The 22,742-nt window shown below is 38.1% G+C and overlaps 1 protein-coding gene across 3 annotated transcripts; it reads right to left on the bottom strand.

The window, feature by feature from the left end:
* Window positions 1–241: 241 nt before the first annotated feature.
* Window positions 242–22,715, bottom strand: PRP4K (pre-mRNA processing factor kinase PRP4K). 3 transcript variants are annotated; one of them, XR_010721841.1, is made up of 17 exons: window positions 22,427–22,520; window positions 21,696–21,814; window positions 17,603–18,796; window positions 14,507–14,680; window positions 14,078–14,233; window positions 13,268–13,349; window positions 11,541–11,748; window positions 9,035–9,108; window positions 7,564–7,654; window positions 7,040–7,187; window positions 5,662–5,799; window positions 4,382–4,535; window positions 3,369–3,483; window positions 2,724–2,875; window positions 2,178–2,264; window positions 801–1,570; window positions 242–287 (listed from the first exon to the last, which is right to left on the bottom strand). XR_010721841.1 is itself a non-coding variant. In XM_066187492.1 (16 exons), the coding sequence occupies exons 2-16, from the start codon at window positions 21,791–21,793 to the stop codon at window positions 1,367–1,369; spliced, it is 3,075 nt and encodes a 1,024-aa protein (XP_066043589.1). In that variant the 5' UTR covers window positions 21,794–21,814; window positions 22,427–22,520; the 3' UTR covers window positions 242–1,366. The 3 variants fall into 3 exon arrangements, 2 of the variants coding, with proteins under 2 accessions (XP_066043589.1, XP_066043604.1); XM_066187492.1 differs by having other exon boundaries at window positions 242–1,570; XM_066187507.1 differs by lacking the exons at window positions 21,696–21,814; window positions 22,427–22,520 and adding an exon at window positions 22,607–22,715 and having other exon boundaries at window positions 242–1,570.
* Between the last annotated feature and the right edge of the window lie 27 nt (window positions 22,716–22,742).

The following is a 22,742-nucleotide window of genomic DNA, read 5'->3' as shown; positions in this document are numbered from 1 at the left end:
CTGAAGACAGATTCTTTTAAAAATGGCTACAAATGCCTTGTTCACAAAAGACTTTATTATCTAATGATGCATACTGAAAACATACAGAAATCTGCATGGTCCACTTTACATGCAGCAGAACAATCTTCACTTTACAATAAGTAAGTGTCAACTGTTTTATGCAAGAGACAACACTTTAAAGTCACATTTCTTAAAGAAAAGCTTCATTTACAAAAGAAATAAAAGGTAAAGAAGCAATTACCGCTTTTAAAAAGCAGCTGCTTTGTTCAAGAGTGGAAGGTTTATGCCTGTATTGAAAGACAACATGATCACAAATAATGAAAACAATGAACAAATGAAACACTTTTAGCATAAAGCAGTACACTTTCAAAATGACATACAAATAGTTAAAAATTTCATTATGTTGTCTATCTATCCTTTAGATATAAGGTCTTTCAAATGAGATCTCAACATATGTAATTACTAAATGAAAACTCTTCTGTAAGTATTGGTTCTATGTCATAGTGAACTGTATTTAACAAAATGTATACAAAGTCTATAGCAAGTTGATTAAAAAAACTAAAGTAATAAGAAACAGTACACTGAAGGCGCTCTATCCATCAAGTGCGCTCTCTCCCAGTTTTAAATGTGATGAACAGAACAGAAGTTGTAACTATGCCACGGTTGCAATGCCAGAAAATAAAACAAGATCATTTCTCAAACATGCAGGGAATTCTGCCACAATGCTATTGTCTCTCATTTGTCAGTTGTTCCAGTAAAATAACAGCTTAAACACCGGTGATGTTGATGGGTTAGCTTACCTTCAGTGTACTGAAAGTTGTACACAACCTGCTTTAAAAGAGGAGACCATCCCTGCGGGCAGGCTCAAGAAGGAACAGACCCCCTTCGGCACTGACTACACCAAGGGCATGCTGCTGTGGCCTGCACACACACACCTAGGAAAATGTGAATATAAACAGCATTTATGCTGGCCATTTTGTAAAGACAAAAATGAAGCCAAGTCTGCTAAAAACAAATCAACCACCCAGTATTACTGCTCTCTTTTTTTTTTCCTTTTTTTTTTATAACAGATGCTTTTTTCTTTTTATAATATATACGAACTGCAACCATATACATTAGCATTGTACTTTTGTGCAGTCTTGGCAATTAAAACAGTTCTACAGTGAAAATTTTCACATAAGACACAAAACAGAATTACTCTAACATTTCTAAAAGAAATATCAGCCTTGATGTTAATTCAAATGTATCATTTCTTCCTCAACTTTGCAGGGGAAATATTTATGTTTATATACATTAATAACTGCTGTGAAATTTCTTCAGTCTTTGTATCTTAATTAATCAAACCCTTTGAACTTCTTCATCTGGTTTAAATTTTCTCCTGGATGAAGGGGTGCTGCAGAGCCTGGTTGATGCTAATCCGTTTAGCTGGGTCTAGCATTAGAATCTGGTCCAACAAGTCCTTAAGCTGGTGCACTTTTTTACGCTGGTCTTCAGGGAGTCGTTGGCACCCAATCAAGTCTGCTAATAGGTCCTTGGTTGGATTAATGGTGCTCATAACAGTAACTTTCTCCTACAAACACAGAAATGGCAGCCTTGTAGAACAGAAGTAATGCACAAACCCCCTAACCACCCTTCTTACAGCTTTTCTGCAGGCTTGTGTTGTATCTGTGCAGCAACACCCTGCCCCCATACGGCCTCATAAAATCATCATGTGCAGAGAAAAGGGAGAAAAAAACACTGTTGGGGGAGAGGCCACCAACACAAGTTCACACATGAAACTAACATCCCGGTTAACTCAGAACATGGAAATCCACATGGAAAATTCCTATATCTGACCAGTATTTCGTGATTCATATAACCATATCATACTGAACATCCTTCTACAAAATGAAGGCAGAATTTCTTTTATTAGCAATTTAAGGATAGAATATGGAGATACCCTGTATATCTACCCCATTAAATTTAGATTTTTCTTAATCATGTTCCTACATCCTAGGAAAAAAAAAAATCTCATTTGCTATTTTATAACCAGGTAATCTGTCCATACTGCTGCAAAAAGAATTTCTAATGGCTTATAAAATCTTGGTTTTAATTAGGAAGCCAAGGTACATTTGAAGGAGCATAGAGTAGGAAAGCTTGGAAGAAGCGATGGGTTAGTCAACACATGGAGGACTTACCCTTTCCGTCACTTTATCTACTTCTATATACATAAAGTTGAGATTTTGATCAAAGTGCTGATCTTTAAACACACCTTTTCGAATCATCTGGAAAATGAGGAAGAAGCAAGAGTTTCAGGCAAGCTCTCTGTGTCTAACACATTTCACAATTAACATCAATGTCTATCAATTTACTGCAACATGAGTAATTTAATACTAATAAAAAATACCAAAAGGACAGGAAGAGATGTGGAGATTGAATACAAAGATACAGGTCAAACCCTTTGAAAAAGGACACAGTATCTTTCATTGACTTACACATTTTTTTTTTTTTTTCAGGTCAGTGCTTAGAAGGTTTCTGCTTTCACTTAGTCTATGAAAAAGAAGCTGTATACTTGCACTTCATAAGATTTTAAATCAGTATAAATTACACAGTCAGAGCAAAGTCTAGTACTTACTGTTAAGAAAAGACGTATATGACAAGAAACAGAATTCCAGGAGAACAAAGACTGTATGTTCTACTGTTCATTAGAGCAGTTTCATATATTAAGTACTTATTTTTCTTACCTTGTTTGGCATCTTTCCTTTGAGATCCATGGCAAGTTTCAACATATGATTATTGGTTTTGCCAGGAAACAGTATTTTTCCTGTATAAAGCTCATATAATGTGCAGCCTACAGACCACATATCTATACCATAGTCATAGATTTTTCCTATAACTGAAACAGAGCAATTTCAGTTAATTCCATAAAGGCGACTTAGATATAACATCACAAAAGCAGACAGATGAAAAAATTCTGATTTGCAAACTATATTGGTGCTGTTCTTCTTAGGAATAAAAAGCTACCAGAAAAGAAGAATGTAAAATAATGTAAAATTTTAGCTTTTAAAGTACCACTATTTTAGAAAGGAAGGCTTTTACCTAGCACCTAAACTGATCAGCTTTAAATCAGCAAAAACCAAGAAGTCAGAACAATACCTCCAAACTGAAACATAACTATAACCCATCAGAATGACTTCTCACTGAGCTGATCACCAACATACATGAAGAGTCACATGAACAAGCCTTCAAGGCCTGAATTTTTGACAGCCATCGTATTTCCAGAGTTGTGTTTAGCTAAGACTACAGAACAGACTCAAGTCAAACTTTCATCTGCTAATACTGGCACTTGCTGGTATGTGATAGATGTAGCTAATCCAAAATGTACTTACTGATTTCTGGAGCTCGATAAAATCTACTAACTAGATAGGGTGTGATGTCGTTATCTGCGACATGTGAAGCTGAGCCAAAATCACAAAGCTTCAGTATCGTTTTAGACTCATTCACCTGAAAGTTAAACATAAATATCCATAAGCACTATTTGTGGACAGAATTGATAACAGAACTGTAAAAGTGACAACACATTTAAGTCAGAGACAGGGAAAAACATTCAGCTTTTAAACTGGAAGTTCCTTCCTCTCTGTATTCTAAGAAAATTACAAAACTTCCTCAAACTGAAAGTGAGAGTTAATGTCTTCAGATCCTACAAAATATAAAAAAAAGTCAGTTTCATGCACTTTTCCCATTACAAAATATCCTTGGTGGACCCAGATTTCATTCCAGATATTGAAATTTTATGGATTTAGACTTGCAACTCCAGTATCCAGAGTACCACTTATAAAACAGCATATTAGTCACATCTCAAGCTTACACAGTAGATTTTACTGCTGAGCTAGTAATAGGAGAACATTTTAGATCAGTTAAAAATCTGAGTTTGTCACGGGGATAATGTCCAAAAAGGAAACCACTGGATTCCTGTGATGCAGCTCTCATGTCCTACTGGAAAAGAGGCATTAAGGACCTTTCCCCATCATCTCACTCACATAAAATCTCCATTCAGACTCAAACAACCTACTTCCATTTTGCAGAAAGCAAGAACATCTCTCAGCTATTGCTGGGAAAATTTCAAATATTTCTCCTGTAAGACACTGTCTAACTTTGGAAAGTCTGCTTTCTATAAAGACAGAAGAGGATGCATGTTTGTTTGAAAAGGGTTTTATTTAGATGCTGTGTTGTATTTCTTTCTTACTATTTATACCACAATACCATTTTATATCAAAGTGTGAACCCTTAACATTTTCAGTAAATTTGACTTCACCTAAATTAACAGAATTATATGAATTTCAAATACTTTATTTTACACTACAGACCATGCAAAAAGATATTTTAATTATTTGTTACTTACCAAAATATTATCTGGTTTAATATCTGCATGTAGGATATTGCATCTTTTAAGAAGTTTTAAAGCCAGGAACAATTGCTGGCTGTAGGAACGCACAGCTTTAATGTGGAGTCCAACATCTTTCCCATACTTCTTCAACACCTCTCGTAAATTCATACTGTTAAGGGAAAGGGGAAAAAAAAGGAATTGGAAAGAGCTCAACAGAAAAACCGATTGTGGCCTCCGAAATTCTAAAGCAAATTTGAATGAACCACTTGGCTTTAAATGTTTTTTGAGAAATGTAGCATTCAACATTCCACTCTATGAGCTACAGAATTGAAATAAAAAGGTCAATCAGATCTGTCTTACGCTGTGTACGTACTTACTTAATTCACAGCATATTTTTAATCCATATTGATATGAGAGGATTTATTTGCACATGAACAGTGTTTTCTTAACAACTGTAAACCCTTTGTACTCATTTTCTTCAGAAATAAATGAAAATGGAAGCACACAAAAGATAAAAGTTGAGGAGATCTTTTTGGCGACTTAAGCAGCAGATAAAAAGACCATCATTCCAGGACAAAAACATAACTGGACATAAATAAGGTATAAGTGTGTTATGATGAGATAGTGCAGCACAAGATAAAAATTTGTTCTACAGCTTATAAATGATGGATGATAGTAATCTCACAAAATTTGGATTGTTTCAGTATATGGCTTATCTTTACCCCAAATATGGCAAAATTTAATATATCTGATTTACCATAAAACAGCATCTATAATCAAGCTGTCACAAGAGTTTAATTACTTGAACAGAAAGTGATCATGCAAAGAACCACTGTAACAATTTTCTCCCTAAGGCTGTTACTATAGGTCACTCTTTACAGAATATGCAGCATTTCCTGAATTTTTCTGGGAATGCATCTTAATATAAACCATTAAAATGAAAAATTATGAAAACTAATAAAAATACTGACATAGGCAAAAAATTATTAAGAGCACTACTAGTGAGATGAACCTTTAATGAAGGTTCATAAATGAGATGAATCTTTAATACATTATCTGCTTTCAAATATTTTCCAGGCAGAAAACTCACAACAGTGCTAAAAATAAATCAAAAACAGTTCAGTAGTCTGTGAATCTGTGCCCGCAGACAATTTTTTTTGTTTGTTTAAAAGTTCCTTGCATTCTTGAATCTTGGCACTAGAACAAGTTATCAAAACAACAGCAAAATCCAGAAAGGTAAAGAACACACAGTAGGACTTTACTTTTTAGAGAGCCCCAAACATTTGTCATCTCACCTGAGCGGCTCAAACACCAGACAGAGATGTTGTTTGTGGTAGAAATGCCTGAACAACCGTAGACAATGAAACTTGTCATCAGGATCAGCATCATTGAGCTTCTTTAAAAACTCCAGTTCTTTTAGGCCAGTTTTTTGCCTGAAAACAAAAATGTGATTATGAAATGAAATCAGTTAAATTCTACTATTTTTTAAAATCTAAACATTCACTTGTGTGGCTATAATTATCCAGGAATGAGAAGTGTCTTGTCATTACTTAATATACTACAGCTAAAAAACCAAAATCACGACAATGGTTTGCTGTCAGCAATCACAACACTGGGTAAGTTTATTTAATTCCTGGATATTCTCTGTACCTTTGCAACCTACTTATCCTTTCCTCCTCACTCTCAGTTGCATGTAAGGCTAAAACTGGATTTTTTCTTGTAATGTGACAAAAATTTCGAACAGCACTCACTTGAGAAGTCTACTTGTTTAAAAACAGTACATACAGTATTGAAATGTTTAAACAGAATTGACTATAGATTCAATTACACATCCAAGCTTATTACCTGTACAACATATCGAACTAAAACAGCTTATCACCTTCCCTTTAGCCTTTCTAGATCTAGATCTCTCTAAACTTTCTAGATCCTTATTCACATAACTAAAACAAAGCCAGTTATACACATGATAAGACAACATTTAAAACTTCCAAGGTGAAATACATGGAAAATATTTTCATTTAAGTTGTCATTAACAGAGGGCACAAGAAAAGACTAAAAATATTGCAGCAGATGGTGAAAACAAGTACTGTAGACAAGTCAAGTCCTCAAATGACACAGTTTAAGAGATCGAACTTGATAATGTTCAGTCATTCTGAAAGACCTCTTTTTATTATTGTATTTCAACAGTGAGAGTCCCATCACTTTTTATCTATCTTATATGCAGGCAAATGTTTAGAAAATATACAAAAAAATATTAAATGTATGGAGATCTTCTTATAAGTCGCAGATTGTTGACTGGGATTCAACCCACAGCCTGCCAAATAGATTTGGTCCATCGAAACAAAATTTTTACAGTTCACAACTCCCACCTCAAGAAATGTAGGGCTCAAAATTAGCTGTAACCTTGTTTCTTGCTATCACTGTTCCCTAGTTTTGCAAATGAGAAAGTGCCTGACGAAAATGCAAGTACCCTTCTTCCTGTGATAGCTGTAAAGATGTGTGGATACACAGTCCTCAAGTGCTTCCCATTATCTGGCTCCTATTAGCAGAAAAGGCAGGAATCACAGCTGTGATCTGTTACTTCACTTGAAACAAAGGGAGATTCAAATCACACCATGAAAAACTTCCAACTGTTCCACATAATTGTTCACCATAAAAAACCCCATTACTTACATAAGTTCATTGTTCCTGATGATTTTCACGGCTACTTCTTGGTTTGCTCTGGCCATGTCCCTGGCTCGCACCACGTTGCTGAAGACTCCCTGACCAGTGTAACCATAGACATTGTAACGTTTGTCTAGAACTTCGCCTATATTAACACCTGAGGGATAAAACCAAGCAAGTTCAAGTTATGAGGGACAAACGTTAATAGAACTTTTTAAGAAAAAGAAACCATTCTCTATCATTAGAAAGTATGAGGGTAAATAGCAAGACCCTTTAATTTCATGGTGTACAATGTTTTGTATCACCTAGCTTTGTGGAAATTATGGGGAACAAAGCGTGATTCTTTAAGTCTGATGTCCTTTGAAAATAGGTTAAAACCTGCATGCTCATTTCATCCATTACATAACACACTCAGAGAGGGCTCTGGGGTACATCTACATCAGAACAACATTTCAATACTTTTATACATGAGGATCTTCTCCACTCAGCACCCTCCCTCTACCTGTCCTTGCTGATAAACAAGCACAACTTACGGTAATAGCCTTCTGCATCTGTCCAGTTATCCCTGAGATTGGGGTTTTCTTTGAAGTCTTTTCCAAACCCAGCAGCCCTTAGACGAGCACTCTGAAATAAAAAGAAAAGTAACAGCTTTGCTTGTGTGCTCTGTATTCTTCTTTGACCTTTACTTACCAAAGCCCTTTCTCCCTACTGAAAAACTGTTCTCTCCACAATACAAATGCACTTATCTTGCAGGAGAGAGAAACAACTTAATGTTATTTACATACCAGTAACTAACGACTGATGCAAGGAAAGAGGATGAAATCAACCAACAGAATTATTATTAAACATAAATGGGTGAAGTTTCAATTAATACCCACAAGGAATTTATACAAGTCACATTAGAACGCATACTGTGGACCATCTAAGTAAGACTTCTTACTTAAAGTAAGTTGATAGTAAAAAGTTCAGCAATTTGCAAGGAAAACACAACTGTTTAAGCCTTGAATTTCTGTTCATTAGATGTCACTTGTTCCATACTGTTATACACACTACCATAACACTTCTGCAACTGCTGTTGACATCTCTTAACAGACCGGGCAATATTTTAATGACAAATTCAAAACTATGAGTAGTAAAGTTTATCTTCAATTGAACAACAGTTTCTGGAAGGGGGAGCTGCTCACTTACAAGCCATATAAATCCCCACTTGTAACTTCTGAGCTTTTAAAAATGCACCCTCACACACACACACTACCCTTCAAGTATTCTTTTTCCAAGTCAGAAGGGATACCAGTGGTACTAGAGTAAAACAACCTAAGCTGTATCTGCCATAAAAATTCTCCAGTTAATTTTGGTTTAAATTAAGAAGAAAGCTCTTGTCTTTACTTATTTCTCAGTGTTGTGCATCAGCAATAATGCAGAAGATTTATAGAGAATGGCACATAAAATCTCAAAAGTAGTCACTGGACTGCCAACATCTGAGGGTCACTGCTGCATATTTAGAGAAAAGCCAATCAAACAGTGTTAAAACCAGGAAATTTCTCTCTTCATCCCAAAAAATCTCCAGACAAACCACCAGATTGCTCTAACATAGCACCATTAGCCAATTACAGTATCTTACACATTTTTTAATTAACCAAACATGAATGTCTGGAAAAAGTTCGTATTTAGAACACTGCAACACGATAACAATAACAAAAAAGCTGAACTTATAAATAGATTCATGTTTTTACCACATGCCATTGTATTCAAACAGCAGGTTAATTCCCCAATTGCTTACTCTGGTAAAATTGCCACTAATTTCAGCAGGTTTTATTACACTGAAATACTAATTAAGAACTGATCTGCTTGCCTTGGCTGACGAAAAGATTAAGAACATACAAGTCACTTAGCAGCACTTTGTGCTTTTACAAATCAAAGTTCTCACAACCCTCAAGTGACAGTGACTCCAACAAAAATCAAGCAGAAAAAAAATCATCCATTTCACCTCTAAGAATTACCTACATCAAAGTACGCAGCGAACATATCATCTGATTCTGTGAACATATCGGGAGCTAGTAGCTTCTTCTGAGATGAACCTTAAAATGAAATTCAGATTACTCAACATGAAAAAGATGTCAAACAATAACTCTGTTGCCACTATAACTCGGCACTTGGTATTTTTACAACATAGTCTAGATCAGTATATTGGCAAACAGGTAGCTCTACTAATGTTTCTAGCAAATACCATTTCACATATTTCACTTTCTAAAATATAAAACTCAGACTAGCTAAGTTCTTCAAACAACTCAAAAATTTTTATCTCCTTGAAAAACTACGTGTAATAGCTTTCAAGTAAGCATAGCAGAAGATAAAAACTACATACTTACATGGTCCCTACAAATAATGACTATATAAATATATACATATAAATGTACAAAAAGAAGTACAAAATTACTATGTGTACATATAAAAAAATACAGTCATGTTTTCAATACACAAGTTCAGGCTTTTCTGCTAATTACAAGATATTTTACTAAAACCTAAAGTCGCAAAGCTCAGAAGTTCTTTGGAAAATGTTTTTTTTTTCTCCAACCCTGCCAAAAAGGACCCAGTGTGCAGCTTTCTGTCAAACACAATGTTTACTATTGTGTTAAAGAGAAACATTTTTGTTATGGGCAAGATCATCCCTTTCTCACCTTTTAATCATCTTTAAATCCCAAAGACATTTTATTTGCTTGATAAGATAAAAGCAAAGAAATATACATTAAGTACACATTAGTAAAAGCAAGCAAACTTCAAACTATTTCATTCATGCACACATATGGCAGCCCTCCATGAAGATGGCAAATTGGAGACCCTCCCTTCACTAGGCAACGGAGAAAAGTAAACAGTTAATTCAGCCCAGAGGCTTCAGGTCTCGTGATGCACAAGCCCCTTCCATACCAAATAACAAGACTGAAATCTGACAGCATGAAAAATCATCCAGCATGTTGATAACACTGTTTCAAGGCATAGACCTGTCACCTGACACTTGTGTGGAGGCAGTTTAAAGCACTGTTTTGAGCTACAGACCCTTCTAGAAACTTGCTCAAATTTTTCTCTGAGTTCCAGTTACCTGTACTGGGCTACAATAAGTTAGTGACTAGTTTCTTAGCAACTTACTACTCTGGCCCTATAAGAGGTCAGGATAGAAATAAAAATTTGCTCCTGCAGAGGAAGACAGCCCACTGATTTCAGCTGTTGTTACAGCCATCTCCAACTCAGAATCCTACCATCCAGATGTGAATGTAACTTTTAAAACCTTTTTTACATGCCTGTGTGGAAAATGCCTATGCTGTTAAGACTTAAATTTTCATATGCTTTAGCAGACAAAATTAGAGAGCAGTACATGCTTTGACAAAATAGGAAAAACATGTCTGTTAGACATAATATGCCTAAACTTGTGGTATGCAAGAAAAAGAAAGCACTGAAACAGTTCTTTTCATTGATGTTGCAGGAGAACAATCTGAAAACACACGGCTCAAGGGAATGCCAGGATAAACTACAGAGCAGTACAGCAGTTCCAAAGAGATGCAGCTTTATTAGTTTGAAAAGAAGCATCCACTAGAGACAGTGTATTCAGCCCCCAAAGATACATGTGGCGCAGGACATGAAATACAAGCTAACTGTACCTCTCCCTCAGAGGGGTTGGGCAGGCTCCACAGCCCTTGTTAAACATTGCTATTGCAATTAAACTGTAGAGAGAAACCAAAGCAGCTTAAACTAGCTCAAGTACAAGCACACAGCAACTGCATACACCTCTGACTACTTGGAAGATGTACAGTAATCCACTTCCAAAAGACAAAAAAAGGAGCAGACTTTCAATAATACACTGTGAGCGGGGAGATGTTCCACGTTCCTTTTGCTGCAGCTGGCACAAGGCAGGTTTTACATCAAAATTTATTTAATTTCAACACTGCTGTACAATAGAGTACATGAAGGGGGGAAGAGAAAGAAAATACCCATTTCAGCAATTAACTATGCTGCTAAAATGGACTTTCTAGTAGTGACCCTCAAAAGCTTTAATCATTCTAAATTACTACAGACCCACCTATATTCTTCTGTCACCAGTGGCTTTGACCAACCAAAGGTAAAAAAAGGAGCATAATTTCCAACTCTCACAAAATAAAGTCTAGGACTATACTAAGCATCTAAGAAAACAACTTGCCCAAATGAAAAGAAGAATTTGGAAGGATAATTCTTAACCATATAGACAAACATAATTATTTCCTTTTCCAAATGTAAAGCACAAATTGTGTTAAGAGTTATTAGAAATACAGAGTGCACAATCCACTCATATTATCCTTCCCAATGAAGAAGCTCTATTTTAATGCTATGTTTTAAGTACCACAGTATTTGCGAAAATATTCACAAATTCCATCCAAAAAGTCAATCTACTTCCTAGTCTGGAAGTGTGTAAGTAAACTAAGCCAAGTGTCTGAGCTTTGGTAACTTGCATAATACTCATAGAGAGATTTCAGAATCTTACCATTGTTCTGTTCTGTCATGAGGTTGTGCTTGGCTTTCACTGATGCCTCAAATGTGTCCACATTTTCCCGTTCATACTCCTTAACATCAGCAGCAACTCTTTCCAGGATATCTTCAGGAGAATTTGAGCGACTCCGTGTACTGCTTTGAGGGCTGCTTGGTTCAGATGGTACAGACATGTTACTGTCTTCTGTCTGGCCTTTGTATTTCTAAAAAGAAATTTAATTTTTAATCTCACTGTGTACTTTATCACAGTTTCAACATTTTCATATCCACCCTTTCAATGTTTGGGCTTTCAGCTGAAACATTAATATTTGCTTTCATAATCACCTACGTCTGTAAAGACAACTGATTATTTTCAGAATGGGATACAACTTCTGGAAATTCAGTTTGTCACAATGTACCAGCCCAGACCATAAGACTGAAACATTCATGTGTGTTCTTTAGGTCTTTACATTTCTATAAAAAGAGATTATTACTGAATATTACCTATTTGGTTATGCACAACAAAATGTCAGCAGCAACAAATTTATTACTAAACCATCCTGGCACACAAACACTGAAATGCAGTCTTTGATGAAAACTTAATTATTTTATATCTTATGTTCTAGAATATTTCCACGTTTTATTAGTTTTATGGTATAGAAAAGTAGCTTTTAGATTCAGGTTTTTTTTGACCTGGAAATGCTATTTATTCATTTGTTTTGAAAAATTTCAGAAGCATAAAAAAACTTCAAACATCATCTTTACAATTTTTGTTACCCTTAAGTACTATGAAATTATACAGGTCTCACTTCCTATCCCAAAAGGTAAAATCAAGATGAAGAAATGCTGCTACCACTCAGCTGTCAAGGTTGAACTATTCAATAACACAAGCAGAGGTTTTTCCATTTAGGGAATTCAGCTCTGCAATTTGCTTCCAGCCTGCATCAACATCAGGTGTAACAAGTCTTTAGAAAGAATTTATATGGTTTGGCTCAATCATAGTTCTGAAGGCTTTTACAATGAGCTTTGCACAAAACTCAAACCCTGAACAGTATTTTTAGTGTTATTTAAAATAAGCAGTACATTAAGGCCAGTGATTTTGTACCTGATACTAAATAAATACCCCACAGCATTTTGCTTGCTATGTTCTAACTGTGTGCCAAATCCCACCTCTGAAAAGAGATAACTGACTCATACTGTACAATGACAGCCCCTTTGGCCACAGCTTCTTTCAGGGGTCTGGATCACACCTTACACCTGTGATTACTGTTACCTTGGCACCTGGAGTAAGAAGTTCATCCAATTCACATGCACTTTTAGGGAGGAACCCAAGGCTTTACAAAATTTCAGAAATTGACAGGGACAACTTCTACTTAAACAAACTGACCCCTTAGGTTAATGGATGTATAACTTACTGTTACACTGAAGATATTATACCAATGATACAGCTAGGGAGAAAACCTACCGATGAAGATAACTGAAGAACATTTTTAACCTGTCTTAAGACCATTAGAGAACATTTAACTGTAGCAAAAAATGACTCACAGAGGAGTCACTTCAGTTTTAAAAGCAATGCTGTGACAATAGAAGTGTAGTGTTTAAGAGAGACTAACATTTACAGTGAACTAACTGGAAAAATACAGCAATAGGAATTGCTGTTGTAATGCAGCAATAGGCAAAGAGCCTTCCTTTACCTTGACATTTTACACTAAAGACACAGAATTAGTTCCTGTAACCATGTACCTGAACAATTGCTTGCCGCTGTAATCTCCTTTGTCTTATCTCTGCTTCTTCATCCTCTTCCTCCAAATCAAAGTCTTCAAGACTACAAAAATATGATTTTTTTATATAACTTCATAAACATATAATTATCCACTGAATTTTACCAAGTGCAGTTGCTTGGCATATAAAGCACAGAATATTTTAAACAATAGCTGTTCAAGTGACTCAGAAAGCAATGGTGTATTAAATCCCCACTGCATATATTTACATTTCCTTACAAAGAAAACTTATCTCTTGGTATCTCATTGGGACTTTCTGCATTCCATTTTTAATTGCAAACAATTAACAGCCCTCTTCTACAAGACAACAAAAAAACCCTTGTTCCTTTTCACTGCAGCATCGTTTTTCCTTAATAATTTGACTAGAATGCATACTCTTGCACATTTGAATAGGCAGATATTTCAGAAATAAAAACAGTTTGCAGACAGCAGTTAATCCTTTCAGCTATTAAAGCACTTCCACAAGAAGTAAGCTTTAGTAATCAGACCAAAAGTTTTCACAAGATACTGATCAAGTTGAATTTAAAAACCCAATGATATATCCTCCCCTAAGGTCTGCCCACTAGCCAACAGGTCTTGGTATTTTTTACATATTTCAAAGTTTTTCAGATTCTCACAGCACTAATTTGACAAGATTGCAAGTACAAAGACATGATTATGGTTTTAGGTGACAACTCAAAACTACACCATGAAGATAAATGTTAGTTCATTCTTTGTATCAGTGGAACTGCAGGTTATAAATAATCAGTGTAAGTTAGAAACATAGTCTTACTTTTCATCTGATGAAGACTCCTGTTCAGCTTTCATGCCCTCAGAAAGACTACCTTTAAATTTGTCTTCTTTAACTTTGCTTCTGCTCCTACGTCTATGGCCACCACGTGACCTGGACCTCCTTCGAAGGCGAGATCTACTTCTCCGGCCTCTATCCCTGTGTTTGACAAGAGCAAGAGATTTGGACTTTTGGGGATTGTTTTGGTTTTTTTAAGAAAAAAGGAAAATCTTTTCAGAAAACATAAAGACACGCAATGATTTCAAGTAATAAAACAATTTAATTCATGGAGGACAAAATGAATTTAACTATGCTAGCACATATTAACACGGACAAAAAAAAATTGCACGGTCTTTTCACACATAAAATAGCCATCCTTATTCTTCCTGTGATATCTTACAAAATACACTTGAAAACACAGGATGTCTTTACCTCCTCCGAGGAGATCTACTCCTCCTTCTGGGAGATCGGCTGCGTCGAAGGGGCGTTCGAGATCTCCTCCTAATGGGGGACCGAGACCTTCTTCTGGATGGGGACCATCTGCTGGGTGGGCTGACATCCTTGGATCTTTCACGCCTGGACAAAATGTCATCCCTGGTCCGTGTTCTTAAAACAGAGGAAGAGAGTGGTAGTAAAAATCAGGAGCAAGCTGAAAACAAAGAAGTCTGTTCCCTCTAAACACTCACTTGAAAAACCTTACTGCAGGTGAGGGACCAGCAGATGGGCTTCTGAGGGAGGGATGGATAAGGAGGCTGCAGAACTGCCTGCCCTTCCTGCGTGTCTTTCCCCACCCTGGGAAGTGTGTGCCCATACAGAGATCTAGTGCAGGACAAGTCTGGAAACAGCTTGTTAATTACTACCAGGAGAGGTTTTAAAACAAAGCTTGTGTTTAGGTCTCACACAAATAGTGTCCTGTTTTCATGTTTACCAGAAAAAGTACTGAAACAATACATAAACCCCAAAATCTTATTATTGAGAATTATTTCACCAACCTCCCACCATGCTACTGCAATTTAGGCTTAGGACTATGCTACTTCACAATAGTGACAATAATGTCTCTTTCAATTTGAGCACTACAACTGCATGGCTTCAACATTTCCCACATTCTAAAACAGCAGATGAAGACTAGAATTCTTAACTAAAATCTAAACTATCCCTTCTCAAACTTAAAAAAAAAAAAAAAAAAAAAAAAAAATCAAGTCTGATCCTATATACACTACTCAAAATTTGTTTTTTTCCTTCCTACAGATTCACAATTATTCAAGAAAAAAATACCTTGATGGGATTACTACATTAAAAAGCTTAACAGCATGACAGCAAGAGTTCAGTTAAAAACTAGAAAGAATATAAATTAAAAATTTACTACTCTAATGAGGCTGTATTAGAAATTGGAAAATAGTATTCACATTATTTCAAAGGAAATGTTGCTACTCTATTTTTTTCCTGCTCCTTATTTTTGATTTTTTTAAAATCAAGTTGGAACAACTCATTACAGGTATTGTATCTCATCAATGAACAAAGTATCTTGGGTCTGAAAGACTAATTCCACCCATTCTGCCATTTTTTCGTTTGTTTTGAGACTGCTACATCAATTTCAATTACCTTAACTACAAACAATGATCAGACATACAGAACTGATGCAAAATAGTAAACAGTGAGGCAAAAGGAAAATGTTTGCATGTGCAGAGGCACTTTCTACAAGGAATTACGGTACTCAAATGCTGGAGTAGGCCAATACCTTTAGCCCAATTAATTTATATTATGTTCTTGTGAACAGTATTACATAAAAAGACACAGCATGAAGAATTCCAGGCTTCCTGACTAACAGAGCGATCGTACTGCCAAAACCCAATCAAAATATCTGTTACAAAAAATAAATTAATTCAGAGATCACAGGGATGAGATAAAAAGAGGAAGATGATTAAGAATTCATGGTAACATCACATAATAAGTAACTCCAAAGACCTGAGGAGTGTCTTACAAGATTAGAACACTGGAAACAAACTTGAAAAATGAAATTACTGGGATTTTTTTTTTTGTTAAAACTGTTCATTAAAGCTCCTGAAATTCTCTAGCTGAGTAATTACAAGTAGTTAAAACTTGAACACAGGTGGAATTACTTCAGACGTCTTACAAGGAGAGATTATTCCTGCTGATCTGCAAACACCTCCAACAGAAAATATTTTAGTAGTCCCCCACTCACATGCTGCTCACCACGCAGTTACAGAAGTATGAATTTGACAGCAAAATTCTAGACACATGCATCACTTGAAATAAGTGTCTAGACAACCAATTCAAACTGGCTGCAATGCAAGCTGTCAAGAAAAATGAAAACTGAAAGATGCAAAATGTTGCAGAGGAAGAGTCAACTACTATGCCAGAAAAACTTGGTGGTTGGGCCGACACATTCCTGATTCACCAGAAAGCAGCCAGATAAAACTGCCAGCATTTACAATACTGGCTTGGGCAGGTTAGCATCGCTGGGGCCATTCTCCAAAATACCCAAAGATACCCCATACCTGAAACCAGAGTAACCTTCAGGGATTCAGGCTGGAACTTCCACGTTTTTAGGTGCCTATTCACTAAGCTTCGTGGTTCCAATTCATTTAAAATTCATACTTCTTTGCTCTTAGTTCTCAGACTGGGTGAAGCTAAACCTAAACCCCCGATACAAAGTTTTAAATTATTTATTATCCAATGCTGAACTCTTCTGACTCTTAAACTTCTTACAGCTAATGGATTAACTTTCAAAAATGAGTACACTTATATTGTTCTCTTCTTGGAAACTCTCCACCCAGGCATTATTAGCTTTCAAATTTCAAGACAACTGCCTTCATAGGCCAAATCTGTCTTTTTTTAAAAATGCCAAGACAACACCAATACACTAAATAGACTTCCATCCTTCTCCTTTAAGTGTATGCAAAATATGGTAACTACATACAACAGTCCAATGACAAAGAAACCCCACTAGCAAATGAAAACCCACAATATTGCAAAGGCAAAAAAAAAGACTCTGTGAAGGACATCTTGATATAAAAAATTGCTTACACTCACTGACATACTGACTCTATCTATCATTAGGGCTTTTTTTGAGGGGAAAGAGGGGATAGTCACCCACTTCTAGCCAACGCTAATATGTAACACTGGAGAGGATTCTCACTCCACAGAAGTTTCAGAAGGCAACAGAACTACTGACAAAGAAGCCAAATTCTGCCAAAGAAGCCAAATTCTGAATCCAACCAGCGATAAAAAGAACACAGCTACAAAACTTATTCCCCAGTAAGGGTGTGAGCAGCAAATAACTTAGCACTTTAACAACCACAAGATGAATTTGCATATCTGACAGCTGGGAGGAACAGTTTTTTAAAAAAATTGAATACATACGAAGTAAGCTCATGATACAGCATACAATCTGATTATCTTTTTTGATACCTATTTTCCCAATAAAACAAGGAGATAAACACCAAACTAGAAGACAGTTCATCCCATAACGCATTTTTGTGATGGCTTAGGACACCTTTAAGTTACCTGGGAGAAGACAGACGCCTCCTTTCTGATTCTCTCCTTTTCCTTTCTGCAGATCTACTCCTCACTCTTCTAACAGGTGACCGGGTCCGAGAGGGGGATCGACTCTGTTTAGATCTACGATCGTTAAAGAGAGGGGATCTGCTTCTTCGGGACTTCTCACGCGGTTTGGGAGATAAGCTTCTCCCTTTCGGGCTACGGCCAGGTCGTCTCGGGGACCTGTTTTCTTTCCCTGAAGAGGCATCTTTAGAAGGAGATTTAATTGGCTTTTTTTCTTTGTCAGTCTCTGATCTCCTAGGTTTTCTATCTTTGGACCGTGATCTTCTATCTTTGGATTTGCTTCTTAGTTCTGCTGGAGATTTAGATTTTCTACCACGATCTCTGCTTTTGCTTTCATTTACAACTGGAGACTTTCTGCGGTCTCTGGATTTACTTTTATCGTCAGCCTTATTTCTATCCTCTGGAGGAGACTTAGACTTTCTGTTTTTCTCCTGAGATCTCCTCTTAAGTATTGGAGACCTAGATTTCCTTGTCTGATCTTGAGACTTACTTCTCTTATAAGGACTTTTGGATTTCCTCCTTTCTTTTGACTTGCTTCTAGTAGTCTTCTCTTTGACTCCATCAACTCCTGCCTTGGCTTTCTTTTTGTCAGACCTGTGCCTAGTCCTTTCTTTTGATTCACTCTTACTTGCTTTCTTGGAACTAGTTTTATTGTCCACAGGTTCTAATTTCCCCTTAGTATTTGACTTTGTTGTAGGTCTTGTTCCATTTCGGGCTTTTTCATTAATCTCCCCCTCTTCTTCAGATCCTGACTCATAACCTTGTAATATTAATCCCATCCCAGACTGGACTTTTCCTTCCATTAATTCGTTTTCAAGTTCAGCTTTCAGCAATGCTCTTTGTTTTTCTAAGTCTTCCAGAGGAGCCAAAAAATCAATTTTAGTTCTTTTAGCTGGTCCATCTTCTTTGTCAGAGGCATCAGCCACCTCTTTCCATTTATGTTTCTTATGTTTGTGTCTGTGTTTATGTTTTTTGTCCTTATCATCTTCTGAAGAATGTTTATGTTTCTTGTGTTTACTTCGGTGTTTGTGTTTCTTTTTTTTGTGTCTGCTGTGCTTGTTCTGAGGTTGGTCTGCCTCTGACACTTCCCCATTTTCTTCATTCACACTTTTCTCGGATGCCTCAGCATCCTCAACCCTGCAAAAAAAAAAAAGAGATCAGTACTATAAACTCACTGTAGTCCTTTAGCCCATGTTAAGTAGACAGCCTTTAATGACAGAAACTAGCTGGCATTTGTTCACCTACCTTTGGGAGAATTAAAAATGTACCACTAATTTAAGTAAGTTTTAACAGCAGATACAATCCCACAGGAACAGACAGCTACAGCTGCAGAAGGAAATGAGGAACAGACAGCAAATGCACTGACAAAACCAAATGTGTGGATGGAATCAATGCTTAGGCCTTCACATTCAATTCTGACCTATCTGTTAATAGCATACAACAGTGCTGAATATTTACTTGTCAGTCCATCATCATCTATGTCACTTTCTGCTCCACTCCAACGCCTAACCCAAACTATGCCTTTTACAAGTATGTTCAAGTGGCAGAAAACAGTTTTGCTCCAAAGATCAAAATTTACTTCCAGGTATGATACTGACCACCTTATGAAACCTTCCTGCAAAATTTCATGCAGGGCTGACTAACTCCCTTAGCTGCAATTCTTTTCTCTAAGTGTACACGCCTGTTCAAAAAATCAAGAAATGTTCTTACACATTTATTTTATTTATGCAATACAGTGAACACTACTGAGGAACAGGACATATTAAGGAAGTCTAATTTCAGAGCAGCTTTCTGATAGTATGCAGCAGATTAGCAGCTTCAAAAAAATGTGGTAGTCTTGACACCAGTAAAATGCCATTGACCAAAACAGCTGCAAGTAAGTCTACAGCAGGTTATTAAAATAATAATAATATATAGTGTTTCTTCTAAAAAGAGTATTTTCAATTAACTATAATTTCTCCAAATAGTAACTTCAAAAAATACAAATTTCAGTCCTGATGTTACACATTCCCTTATATTATCTTCCACAGGCACTGAATCTGGCGTAACAATAGGGGTTTTTACAGTGTTTAGCAAATACCTCTCGAGCTCTTTCAGAACATCGAGTTACTGTCTGTGGTAATACAGACACATGCCTTTTGAAATAATATTGCAGGTGCCAGAGCTCACCTTTCTACAAACTCACCCCATCTAAACTACTGCTTTGAAATTCTCTAGTTACCACTTTAGTAACTTAAACATAGCTCTTTGCTGTATAGTAAGCCTCATTAGGTGAAAAGAGATCCCCCAAACATGACAGCCAGGAGCAGGGAGGGAACGAACACAGAAATGTGGAAATTATCTTCTGAACTCTACTGGTTTCATACAAGAGTTGTTTCTGAAGAGTATGATCAGCAATGTGATCCAATAAATGTATCAGAGATATTCTAAGCCAGACCTAAAGGACAGCACCTGACTACGAATTTGATTAGTGTCTTCCTAATTAAGGACAGGATCTTCAAGCAGTGCACGTTTACTCTCTCCGGCTTCAGTTAAGGCAAATTCTTGAACTAGCAAATAAAGCTGACTTTTCTGCAAAGCACACTTCAATTATTTGCTAAAATCATTAAAACTTTAGTGCTATGAAATTATGAACTTCCAAAAGAAACAAATGTTTGAGTTAAAAATATAAAACATTCACAGACTTAACTCAGAATGCAGCTTCTCTTTTACATTTCTATTCCTACTTCTGCCTACTCAAGGAATACAGAAAGGTGTTTTTCTTAATTGCTACCTTCTGACATTCCACACCATCATGATAAGAGAATATCAGAACAAAATAGGAAAAACTGGCTTAAAAAGAGCATATTTTATCTTGCGTTTGGCATTAAAAAAAAAATTAAAGTATTAATTGCAAAACTTCTTCCTTGGATCTGCCATCCTGAGCAAGTCTATCTGTGACATAAGTGGGGAAATGCAACAAGGAGAACTTTAAGGGAATTATGTGCCTTTCAAAATTGTTTTTAGTTGAACCCAGGATCCTGTGTAAGTCCCCAGTAAGCACATTAAAGGTACGTCAAGACATTATAAAAATATTAAAGATAATACACATCACATCTGTTCAAGCTGTTCCAGGTAAGTCTTCCTTCTCTTAACAGCAGAAAGCGACACCAAAATCCTTAAGGAAGTTATTTTGTTATTGTATGTATTTTGGAGTTATGTAATAACCTCATCTTAAACTCTGGAAAAGCCAGCTGGTAGCTAAGGTGTGATGAGACACATCACCCCAGCAAGATCTCGGGCCAGTACAGGCTGCTAATACAACTGCCAGCTATCTTTGGAACACAACAATAAAATTAGGTACATTCATATGCAAAAAATAGTCCCAGTTTCCTTCATGTACAGGGATACATTTATTGCAAGTAATTTCATTAGACTGTGGATAAACTTTTACTTAGGTTAAATGCTTCAGAGTTATAATGACATGGATGAAAAAAACCTTTTAAGAATATTTTAGAAGGTGATGAGACATGTCTATATGTTTAGGTGCTAATGACTTTTAAGAGAAAGAAACTGTGACATGAACTTGTGATAGGAGCCCTACTTTTTCCTATTTTTAAATTCAAGAAGAATTACAGGAAGTTCATAAGGATGTGTAGTGATTTCACCCATCCTTTTCTTCATACAGGGCTCCTACTAATGTCTCACTACCATCAGCTTCTACCTTATTACTTAACTTTCTCTCTACAATATCAAAAGCTATTCTTCATTTGCATGTGTTTTACACAGCTCACATATACTCCCACTGCTTTTCCTCGCCTGTTTTCTACTCCCAGGGTAAATAATAAAATCAAGCCTCAAATCAAAACTCTTTAAGGACAAAAAAAACAACAAAAACCAACAAAAAACACAGAAAGCAGTTTATACGGCTAAAATATTAATGTAGTAAAGAGGAGCGATAGAGCAAGCATTAGATGGTTAACGCCCGGCAGAATTTCCAGAAGCTTGTGCTGACGAGCTCCTGAGCGCGGACAAGCCCAAACCCCACGGCACTAACCGGGGCGCCGGGGGAACGCACGCCCGGGAGCCCCGCTCCGGCGGGGAGGCGGCAGCTCCATCTTCGCTTCCCAACGGGAGCCGGGACTTGCCAGTCATTTCGAGGGCTGGAAGGAGGGGCTGGCGGCAACAAATCACTTTCAGCTTCCACCAGCACGGGCACTTTCCATACCGCGAGAGCGGCCGGGGCCCGGGGGAACGAGGGAGGAGGGTTCGCCGCAGGGCGGGCAGCGGCTCGGCAGCCCCAGGGCAGCCCCGCGGCAGGCGCTGGCCGGAGCCCCCCGGCGCCGCTCGGACAGGGTGTGTGGGGGCGTGTGTGCCTTTGACTGGCGGGGGGATCCCGGGGAGCGCCGGCCCGGAGCGGCCTTAGGGATGCCCGAGCCCTGCGCGCCCGGGCGGGCAGCGGCCTCGCAGCCACGCGGAGGATGCGCATCCCTCCCCCGCCTCCCTCCGTCCCACGTCCCGCGCGCCAGCGGCAAACCCGGCTCGCCGGCGGCCATCCCGGGTCCCCGCGGCCGGAGCGGCACCGGGGCGGGAAGGCGCACGCGGGACTCCCAGGGACACGCGCCCGCCGCCGCTTCCCTTCCCCCCTCCCCCTGCGGGGCCCTCCCGAATCCACGGGCGAATCCAGCGCTCCGGGCCCCGCCGGGCCGCCTCGCCGCGGGGCAGGCGGCGCCTACAGCAACCCCTCTCCCCTGGAGCGGCCGCCTTCCCCCATCCTCCTCTCCGTACCCCCTTCCTCCTCCTCTTCCCTCGCCACTTCCACCCGGGCCGCTTCTCGTCGTCCCCGTCCCGTATGCGTGTGTCTCCCTCCTCCCCAGTCCCCTCGTCCGCGTTTCTCCCTCCACCTCCCTTCTCCTCCTCCCCAAAGCTCCAGGGCGAGGAGCCTCCCCCCCTCCAGCCGATCCTTACTCGGGCGGTCGCTGCTCGGGCTCGGCCGCGGCGGCCATTTTGAACTTCCGAACTCCTTCGCTGCCGCCGCCGCCGCTGGGAGGGGCGGGGGGAGACGCGGGGCCGGAAGTGAACCCTGCGCGCGGGGCCGGGAGCG

The sequence above is a fragment of the Chamaea fasciata genome, unplaced genomic scaffold (assembly GCF_029207755.1).
Source record: "Chamaea fasciata isolate MVZ Bird 193981 ecotype frontalis unplaced genomic scaffold, bChaFas1.0.hap1 SCAF_1, whole genome shotgun sequence".
Lineage (NCBI taxonomy): Eukaryota > Metazoa > Chordata > Aves > Passeriformes > Sylviidae > Chamaea > Chamaea fasciata.
The sequence above is the reverse complement of the archived record's forward strand: the minus strand, read 5'-3'. Positions and strand labels throughout refer to the sequence as shown.